General features: G+C 43.8%; 1 protein-coding gene across 4 annotated transcripts; it reads left to right on the top strand.

Moving 5' to 3' along the window:
• Window positions 1-1,164: 1,164 nt before the first annotated feature.
• On the top strand, window positions 1,165-10,564 carry LOC147189854 (cytohesin-1-like). 4 transcript variants are annotated; one of them, XM_086138029.1, is made up of 12 exons: window positions 1,165-1,407; window positions 6,422-6,504; window positions 7,332-7,396; window positions 7,739-7,805; window positions 8,008-8,126; window positions 8,396-8,589; window positions 8,669-8,817; window positions 8,907-9,018; window positions 9,174-9,514; window positions 9,597-9,668; window positions 9,749-9,903; window positions 10,118-10,564. In XM_086138029.1, exons 1-12 carry the CDS (start codon window positions 1,311-1,313, stop codon window positions 10,194-10,196), a joined length of 1,533 nt encoding a protein of 510 aa, XP_085994155.1. In that variant the 5' UTR covers window positions 1,165-1,310; the 3' UTR covers window positions 10,197-10,564. The 4 variants fall into 4 exon arrangements, with proteins under 4 accessions (XP_085994155.1, XP_085994158.1, XP_085994157.1 ...); XM_086138032.1 differs by having other exon boundaries at window positions 1,167-1,407; window positions 8,907-9,019; window positions 9,436-9,514; XM_086138031.1 differs by lacking the exon at window positions 1,165-1,407 and adding an exon at window positions 3,285-3,459.
• The last annotated feature ends 51 nt before the right edge of the window (window positions 10,565-10,615 follow it).

The raw sequence follows: 10,615 nt of genomic DNA, 5'->3' as shown, positions 1-10,615 counted from the left end.
CCAGTAAAACTATTCTTCTTTTCTTTTTTTTTTTCCAATGAAAAACTTTTCCAATGCGAAATCTGTAGTCTGTCTCCCTCTAGTGGCCATTCGATGTAAAATCGTCTACTCTCCGGATTATGCTGCGCCATCGAATGGCAACAACCGCAGTCGTGATGCCACTGTTTTACAAAATATGTTTAGTAAACTCTGCCATTGTGGGGATAGTTTTTGAATTTGTAAGTCCACCTATGTGTTTTATTCTTGAATTAGATACATTTACAGACAAAATGGAAGATAATAGATCCTTATCATTTTTACAAATTATTTCACAGTGCTTGTTTTTTGTCTTTAAACTCTGAATTCCTCCAAGAAGACAGTTAAATCTTTGAGGCCGTTTTTGCTCTGAAGAAAAAATGAAGAAGATGCTAATTTTCTGTACACTTTGGACCCTACACTTTTCCCGATGAGTCACAATGTTGGGTTGTTGTTATTAACTGCATGCAAATGACCTGGCCAGGCTGCTTGCGTTTCACCGCCTACACGCGTTCCGATTACCATACAGCAGCGAGAAGGAAAAACGTGCAATTGTGGAAATAAACAGAATGTTTGAAAAAAACAACAAACAGCTGTGAGTGGAAGAGGTGAAACGGGCTGGTGGCAGTAAAGTTCAAGAGTGAGAGAAAGGGAGAGGTCAGCAGAAGGAGGTCAGCACAGCGGGGAAAAGGAGAGTTATTATTGGACCAAAATGGCGTGCAAGGGAAAGAGAATATCAGTATGACACAGAAACTTAGGATATACGTTTATTTTATTTTACTTTGGGTTTTATTTTTTTGATTGACCCACACTAAGAAATAAATGCATACTTTGAACCAGAGACACAGCACAAATCCTTGGGAATAAATTCCTCCACGCCTGAAATTAAAATAGCTTTGTGTATGTGTGTAAGCTCGTGCGAATTTGTGTATATGTATGTGTGTCCGTGTGTGGGAGAAACCGTTTGTGTGCATGTGTGCACGCCCATATGTCACCATCATTTCCAATAATACTTGAGCAACTGTTCAAAGTGTCAAATTGGGCGTTTCTGTGTGTGTGTGTGTGTGTGTGTGTGTGTGTGTGTGTGTGTGTGTGTGTGTGTGTTTTGAGAGTCAGGTCAAGTGTGTGAGCGGTGCTGAGGGAGGAGAGAGAGTGAGATGAAGAAGAAGAAGAAGAACATGCTTCTTTTGTAACAGTCCGTCGCAAAGTGCTGGTGTCGTTTGGATGGAGACAAATCCTGATGGTGCTGTGAGCCTCAAATATTTTGGAGTCATCAACCAAAGAGTGACTGCATTATGGGGAGTGTCAGTGAATTATGCGCTTCCAGTTTTCAGGCGTTTTTGTGTCCGACGGTGACGTCTTTGGAATCTGCTGCTGCTCCTGCTACGAAAGGTCGGTGTTTGTTTACCTTATATATAGATGGGTAGATGGATAGGTTGACATGTAGCACTGCATGTGGCATATTAGGCTCTTGTGAGTCATTAAACCTACGTGTGGCATAACAATCACGCACACGTGTAATGAACACAAACATTCTCAAAGCTAACATAAGAATCACATTCTGGTAAATCACAACTTGGTGTAATCAAAACCATCACTCTCCAACCCATGTGTGGCATAACAATCATACATATGGTGTGTGTATGATTGTTATGCCACACATGGGTTGGAGAGTGATGGTTTCATGCAGGATGACTACATGCTGGTGTAGTCAAAACATTCTCAACTCTATGTGACATAACAGTCACACTTAGGGGTAGTCAAAACAATAAATGTCAAAACTATCTTTGAGTAGAACAAGAACACTCCGGTGAATCAAAACAATCATTATCAAACCTATGTCTTGCTTCACTGTCACACACTGATGGATCACAACGAAAGTCAAAATAACAATTCTCGTTAGTAATTTTAAAAAAATACAAATTTCTACAGCTAAATGTGACATAACAATCACATGCTGGTGTAGTGAAAACAATCGTAAACCCATGTTATTGAGACATACAAGACGGAAAACCACTGCAATGTAATGTCCACCCAAATCTTCCGCATAACTGAAAATGAAAGATTAGAAATGTAATTTCTTGATATTGATGATGCCATGAGTATGAATGTAAGACTTTATCTCCATCCCTCATGTCAATCTCATTGCAACATGTTGCGGCCGTTGCCGTGGTGATTTCTGAGTGTGTGTGTGTGTGTGTGCGTGTGTGTGTGTGTGCCATGCTGTGTTTTATTTCATTTATTTATTTGGCATTTTGGTGTACACACACGCACGCATGAGTCAGGCTAAAAAACCTGCGTGCACGAAATGGTGGGCTCGATTCAAGAGCGTGACGCACAGTCTTCGCCCTCTAGGGCCCAGAATGGATCCTCCTCTCAAGTGGGTGCCCGAGTGATATCATCTCCACGGCGGCCCACCACTCTTGCCCTTGTAGCCCGTGTGTCATTTTACCTCATTCAAACTCCATTTGGAACACACATGAAATGTCAAAAAGAGTTGTAGTGGACTTGGACTGTGTGCAGATTTGTCAGTTTTACTGCATGGTAAAATCAAGAACAAATTGCTCCACTCAGGTGTTAGATTTGTATTGAGTCTCAACTTTTTTTTTGGTAACCATGTCGATTATCTGATTCAGGAAAAAGGCCATTAGAGAGATCCTGAGCACTTCCTTTGACCCATCCGCAGCATATCCTGTTGTTAGCGTGTCCAAAATGACTGATTAAAGTGCACAGCTGCAACGTTCTTTGGCTAATTTGCTTCCATCCAAACACATCCAATACGGCAGCTGCATCTCCCACAGTAAACGATTTTGTTTTGTCATTACACTGTCAGAGAGGTATTCATTGTTCCTCAGCAATTTCCCATACTTGAGTGATCTCATTTAGAAACACGAGACATGTAAAATAACCGAGACATGATAGCATGACGTTGATACAGTGATTGTATTGGAGCTACAGTAACTTGTACCTAATTTATTTACTATTTATTGTATGTAATGTGTATAATTTGTGTACATTTATCAAAAACTTCCATATCGACACTACTCTTCATTTTTTAAATACTTTTAACTGATGAGTCTCCAGTTCCTTTTATAATATAAATAAATTTGTTTAATTGGAAAGAGACTTTTAATTTTAATTTGTGCAAATTTAGATAAAAATTCGCTCCTCCAGTCAGATATTGAGATCAGATACCAGCCGCTTTCTGATTGGCTGCTTCTACAGAAACCACGCCCACTACACCGAGCCTCAACACCGGTCGTCTTCGCCGATGGATACAGTTGTCATTTTTTCACCCCAGGTCACCGCTACTTTTAAGTCTCCACCATTTTACCCTTTAAAGTTACTCAAAGTTGTGTATTTTTGCTCCACTTGGTCCTCGCTTCACCGGCGGGCCGTTGATCAGCGACGCAAACATGGTTTTAAAGTCGGAGGACGGCGTCGGTAAGTCTCCTGGGGGTCCGTTTAATTTAACCGAGGCTAACTAAGTTAGCTCGGCGAGTTGAGCTAATTAGCAGCTAACGTGATGTTATTCCGAAACACATTTTTTTAAGTTAGTGCTGTAAGTAAGTAACTCGTCTCCTACTGTGTCAATAAAAGCTCTTTATGGCCACACAAGCGAGCCATTATTAGTCAACTTGGACCGAGGCCACACTTGATGAGGTTCTGTTCTCATTTATTAGCACTTTAAACCCGCGCATCCATTTTAAGTCTTTTGGGTTTTTTTTTGACGTCGTTTAAGGATATTTTAGATATCGGGACTTTGTGTGACGTTTCATGAATGTTCATTCATATTGTATTAAATTTGTCTCTCAATGTTGGTTCAGCCATTTAGTAGAGGCGGTGGCTAATATTTATGTTTTTCTGACCACACCCAGCAATGCACGTGTTAATCCAGTCCGGTTTATGTATTAAATATAAAAATGTAAACGAGTCTGGAAATTAACAGAGCAAAATATATCATTTTTATTGCAGTGGTCCCTGATGTTGTCTTGCTAATATTTGTACTGTCACACCCAGCAATTTGTGTGTGAACTAAGGAAAGATTGGTGTTGGGGAAAGAAAAAGCATATTCCCTTGTTGCTATGTTGAAAAAAAAGAAGAAATAACTCTAAAAAGAACACAACAAGAAAAATGCATACTAGACAATAATATCCCATTTGTACAATACACAACAAAAAAAGCAGGATTATTCTTATTGCAGGTGTCTCTGATGTTGCGTCTTTCGAATATCTATACTGTCACACCCAGCAATGTGTGTTGACAAGACAAAAAAAGATAAATACTAGTCACACCGTATTAGTTTTGTTGCAAGTGGTGTGACTTTCTGCAGTTTATGTAGTTTGTGTCATATGTCCTGTGTCCCAAAACAGCTCCAGCTCATTCCTCATTCTTTCTCTCTGGCCACATGTCTGCTGTGCTGAGTTGAATGCACGTTTGAGTTTCTGGTGTTGAATGCCTCCCAGTCTTCGGGGCGAGTTCACCGTAACCGCTGGATTATATCACGTTGCGGCGAGCCGGTTAGCCTCGGGGGGCCAGCTGCCGTGCCGATGGACAATCCTCGCTTTATGAATGGAGCGAGACGACCACATGCATCATTTTCTTTTCTTCACAAATAAACCCGTTTGGCCTCGGGTCCCGGGTCAGCTGCCTCTGACGGTCCCAGTGGGGTAAAACTGGACGAAATTGGACCCAGCCGGGAGGGCGGCCCAAGTTTAATTTGTGGCTGTTGGCATGGAGTGACCACAGCAAAGTTTTGTCCTGCCATGCTCCTCATTCCACTCAAATACATTTCTGGGGAGGAAAAAAAAAATCGAATAAAGCTACAGTTCTTTTTCCACTGTTTTTATTCATAAGTCAAAAGGATTCCTTGACATGGTTTAAGTTTGTGGTTTGCATGCAATAGCCTTTGAAAGGCAACGACTTTCAGAAACGAGAAAATTTGAATTTGACGCTGTTGTGATGTACACGTGTGACTCATTCGAGTAACTGCCTACTTTGTGGTGATGGCGTGCCCACTCCCCTCAGGGACTTGGCGGCTACAATGCATCACCATCAATGTTGTGCAAAGCTAAAACTGCATCAGCTGCTAACCATAAAGGAATTGAGGAATAAACAGCTTCGATTCCTCCTAGCCATTTCGGAACAAGCGGTGCTTTGTCCAGTAACATTTCCAGGTTTAAAACGACACGGCCGCAAGAGGTGACTTTTAAAAATTACTATTAGGGAACTGAGAACGGGGTGTTGTTGGCAACTTGGCAACTACCAATCAGCGGGAAATTATATCATTGTTGGGTTTGTTTAAAAATATTCTAAATATTCTCTGACATTCGATATATGAGAAAATTATGAGCAGCTCTGCGAATGTTAAATAAATCAAATTCCACGTTCAGGTCATGATGCCCAATTCGAAGGTCGCTCTGGGAGGGAGCAGATAGACGAGACCTAGGAGGGGGGAACTAGGGGGGAGTGTGATGTTCAAGGGTTTTGCCCCTCTCTCGCGGTCACACATCGTTTTGTTCTCCCATGCTGGAATGAGCGTCTGATCTGATCCGGATTGGAGTTCCTAATTACTAAACCATCTCTGTCATTCCCGAACGGAAGGACTCAAGGCCATTAATGTGGACTGATGAACTTGAAAATTAAGACAGGTGGATTGGCTTGGATCGAGGCGTTCCATCCATATCCTCTGACTGGTAAGAAGCAGCGTGACATGTGATAGGCGGCACGTTATTACTTTTCCGAACAACTTCAGTGGCCACCATTTGTCAAATTGAATTTGTTCGCGTTTTAACATCGCGTGTGAAGTTGCGCGTATGTTGCACGGTCCCGAGCAGCTGGCGCTATGACGAGGAGTCGCGTTACTCACAAAAACACACACTTAGTGGGCCTCCGCAGTCTCTTGTTGCTTCAGTCCGTGTGTGTGTGTGTGTGTTATAACTTAACGTGTTATTTTAAATGTGCTGATGTCAATCCTGTGTTAGCGCTGCCGTCTGCTCACAATGCCACGTTGTTATTCTTGTCCCGGGTTATAGTAAGACTGCAGTCGAGTTATATACGTCTGTCTGGGAGCTGTGACAAAGTATGGACCTCCGAATCACAAGGCAGAACTATTATCACCGTCATTCTGGTGGCTATTGAACGCCAGCGTGGGATCAAAGTGAAACTTGTTGTGTCTTCGTTTGCATTTGCGTTTCGAGATTTTTCGATAACAACCACGGCGCTTGTTTTCTATTGTATGAATATGGATCGTGTTGGAAATGTGGAACTTCAGGGACTGGATGTGTTTGTTTGGATGTGGGTTGTGGGGCGGGGTCATAATGGATACAAAATGTTGTTGCCATAGCGACCCAGCCCAATCTCTTTTGTCGGTTTGTTGTGTTTACACATTCTTGTTGGCCCACAGTGCCCGACGACCTCAGTCCAGAGGAGAGACAGGAGCTGGAGAGCATCCGCCGCAGAAAACAGGAGCTACTGCAGGACATACAAGTAAACACAAACACGAACATACTTGCCTGTGGCAAAAACTGCACCGTCATGTCTCACTTTGTTGCCGTCTTGCAGTGAGTTTGAAATCCATGTTTTGTTTGACATGAGCAGCATTTTCTTTAATCCAGTAAATGTGCCATGTACCACTTTTAGAGTTTCTGCGTTACGTAATACAGTATGAGACATGACACACACAAAAAAATTACAGCCGCCCCCAATTGACGCGATTCTTAGCCAGTCTCGAACCTCACTTGTCTGCTTCCACGTGCCCTCAGGACAAATGGGCAATGGGGCGTCAAATATTCCAGTCATGGAGAGACGGGACGCCGTCGCTTTCTAAAGAGGGAGGGAGGGCGGGGGTGGTGGTAACCATGGAGATGCATGTGGAGCAGTCCAGACTGAAGTTATTTAGTCGGGATGAGGCTTGTGTCTGGGCAGTATCGAATCAGATAAGCATTCCTTGTAACATTTTTGGTATCTTTTCTGCTCCTTCAGTCTCCCATCCCGTCTTTTTTATTTTTTATTGCCATTCTTCATCATCCCTACTACTTGCTCCAGTCAGTCTGGGCCAAGTGTCAGGGGGGCACAGTGGGGGTTGGGGGGGGTTGGCTGAGCAGGCTAGTGAATGTGGGTCAGGGTGCGAGGACAGAGGAGAGGGGAAGCAAAGTCGCCTGGCTGACCCGAGAACAGGTGCTCCAGATCCCACAGAAGACTTGTCGGGACAGAGAGAGACTGAGAGTTATAGAGTTGCACTTGTGTATGTTTTGGAAGGTTTGTCAATTGTCTTCTTTTTTTTTGTTTGTTTTGTTTTGTTTTGATTCTCTTAGAGGCTGAAGAATGAGATAGCAGAGGTCACCAGCGAGATTGATAACCTGGGCCTGACTGAAGAAAGGTAAATATTTCTACCACAACTTCTACTGCGTGCGAGTGCAGATCTCCGCCAAGGTTATGAAAGATGACCCTCAAAAATTGAGGGCACCATTTTGTCTGCTTATTTGTCAGCGGGTCAGCGGGCTAGTTCCTGGTCCACCGGAGAGGCCATTTTGAATCTGGAATAAACTTTAACTCAACTTTATCCAGCTCTGCACTGACATGTGTAAAAATTTCGTTTTTTCTGTAGAAACTGAACCAAACCAGGGACCCTGTATACAATACTGTATTACCTTATTTTGATGTTTTTTTGTTTATTTGTTTTTGTTTTTTGGGGGGCTCATGTTATTTTATGGGTCTTTAGGAAAAGCATGCAGAGAAATAAACAGATGGCCATGGGCCGGAAAAAGTTCAACATGGACCCCAAAAAGGTGAGCGAAACACTTCCAACAAATAAATGAAGACAATTTTTTTGTTGGAACGATAACGTTCAGTTTTGATCATGGATTTATTATTCTGCTTGTTAAACTGCAATGCAGTATACTGAGAGATGACGAGAGAGCATTTGGAAAGTAGACAACAGTTTTGAAACAGTCGTCGCTTTATGATCCATTTGTGACATGTTGTCCCAAGGGGATCCAATTCCTGATTGACTGCTCATTGCTGAAAAACACCAGCGACGACATCGCACGCTTCCTCTACAAGGGCGAGGGCCTCAACAAGACGGCCATCGGCGATTACCTCGGAGAGAGGTCAGTGATTTTTTTTCCCAGACGCTGCCTCCAGATAAGTCTCCCAAAAGGATCATCTGAAGCACGACATCGAATCTGGTAGTCTCAATAAAGTTACCATTCAAAGATTTAATGCGATGTACAGATTAAAAACAATTTAGTCAAAACAACAGGAAAAAAAACTTCTTCAACCCAACAAATATTCCTGGACGAATGTAAACAATCTGTGGGGCGGAGTGGGCCGTGAGTGGCCCACCCTCGATCGACAAATCTTTGTGTGTGATTTTCAGAGACGACTTCAACATTGAGGTGCTGCACGCCTTCCTGCAGCTGCACGAGTTCTCGGACCTGAACCTGGTCCAGGCCCTGCGGCAGTTCCTGTGGAGCTTCCGTCTTCCCGGTGAGGCCCAGAAGATTGACCGCATGATGGAGGCCTTCGCCCAGCGCTACTGCCGCTGCAATCCCGGCGTATTTCAGAGCACAGGTGAGTGAGGCGATTATTTCAACCGCAGAATTCCGATTGACTCTACCCCTTGTAATAAGGACCACTTTTTATCCCGCAGACACGTGTTACGTGTTGTCCTTCGCCGTCATCATGCTCAACACCAGTTTGCACAACCCCAACGTGAAGGACAAGCCCTCCGTTCAGAGATTTACCGCCATGAATCGAGGCATTAACGACGGTGGAGATCTGCCAGACGAGCTTCTCCGAGTGAGAGACTTTGCTTTCTCTTCTTAGCTTCCGTCATTTTGGGTGGCTTTTTGCAATGCTTAACTTCTTGTCTTGCTCTCTGTGTGTAGAACCTGTTTGAAAGCATCAAGAACGAGCCCTTTAAAATCCCAGAGGATGACGGCAATGACCTCACACACACTTTTTTCAATCCCGACAGAGAGGGCTGGTTGCTGAAACTCGGTACGTGTTTGCAGGAGCGCCCTCTAGTGGCTCCTCCCAAGGGAGCACTCTCATTCATGATGGAATTTGATACCATGTGAATGTCAGCACGTGCTTGGCCAAAAAAAAAAGTTGACTGTTTTCTTCTTCTTCTTCTTTCTGTTGTATGAAACCAGGAGGTAAGTACCGTCCGACTCGGCTTCAATGCACCGACCGCTTTGCCTCCTTTCACGGCTGTGTGCGCATTAGCTTTGAGCTTCCACGCTACAACGCAAACCACACATCACGCCTCATCTCCCCACGCTGTGCTTTTCATCTGACAAACGCGCTGGCTTCTTATCCCCTGAACCTATTTTTTGTTGTTGTTTTTACTGCAGCCAAATCTAACAGCAAAAGTTGCAATCGAATATCCTCGCGCCTGACCTGTCGTTTGTCAACAGGCGGACGCGTAAAAACTTGGAAGAGGCGCTGGTTCATCCTGACAGATAACTGCCTTTATTATTTTGAGTTCACAACAGTAAGTTGGCTTTAACCCGCCATATGAATATTTGGTGCCGTGAAGTACTCTCATGATAAAATATCTTATTGACGCCGCAAAGGACAAAGAACCCAGAGGGATCATTCCCTTGGAAAATTTGAGCATCCGCGAAGTGGATGACTCAAAGAAGCCGGTAAACCGTTTGAACTTTTCACGCTGGATGTGGTTTTCCAACGGCTCACTGGTGCTCTTTATTCTCGTCGCGTTCCCAAGAACTGCTTTGAGCTCTTCATCCCGGACCACAGAGATCAGGTGATCAAGGCCTGCAAAACGGAGGCGGACGGCCGCGTCGTTGAGGGCAACCACACTTTTTACAGAATCTCCGCCCCCACCGTAGAGGAGAAGGACGAGTGGATCAACAGCATCAAGTGAGTCTTACTTGCCGTGTTTTTGTGATCTTATTGGAACGCTTAACTTCATGTCCCCTGAAAAAAGAAAGTGAGTCTGTTGAATTTACAGAATACATCCACGTCATGGCGCGTGGTCAAGATGGTACCACCTCGGCCTTCATATTTTGTCCAAAATTGTCATTTTAATTTCATCCCATGTGATAAAGTGTGTGTTCCATCTGTCCCTTTGCAGAGCCGCCATTAGCAAGGACCCCTTCTACGAGATGCTGGCCGCTCGCAAAAAGAAGGTTTCCTCTTTGAAGGGCGTGTAGTGTGCGCATACACACAAAGGTATGACTGATGGGGGGGTGGAATGGAGCCCAAACGCGCATCCCAATGACCCACTGTTGCACCTTCATTTCCCCAACTGCAGAGTCAACTAATTTCATATATGAACCACCCTCTTGTCTATTTTGGGTGGGAAGCTGACTGAACAATTTACAACTCATGAAAGACAATACAAAAAAAAATGGACCTTTTTTCACATTTTTGTTTCCACCCCCCCCCCCCCCCCCCTCCATCTCCCCCTCCATGCTTTCAAAGCACAATTAGTGGAACTGGAAGTGATTGAAGGCGTTGCTTGGTATTTATTTGTCCTTATTTATTGTTTTTGTCTGATTAAAAGTTTACAACCAATCAAGGTTCTCCTTCAATCTTCATTCTTTGGTGTGAATTTCACAAAAGAGCTCTG

This window comes from Hippocampus guttulatus, chromosome 19, assembly GCF_054856545.1.
Source record: "Hippocampus guttulatus isolate MCC_2025c chromosome 19, RoL_Hgut_1.0, whole genome shotgun sequence".
NCBI classification, from domain to species: Eukaryota; Metazoa; Chordata; class Actinopteri; order Syngnathiformes; family Syngnathidae; genus Hippocampus; species Hippocampus guttulatus.
Note: the sequence above shows the minus strand (reverse complement) of the source record. Positions and strands in the feature narration are given on the sequence as shown.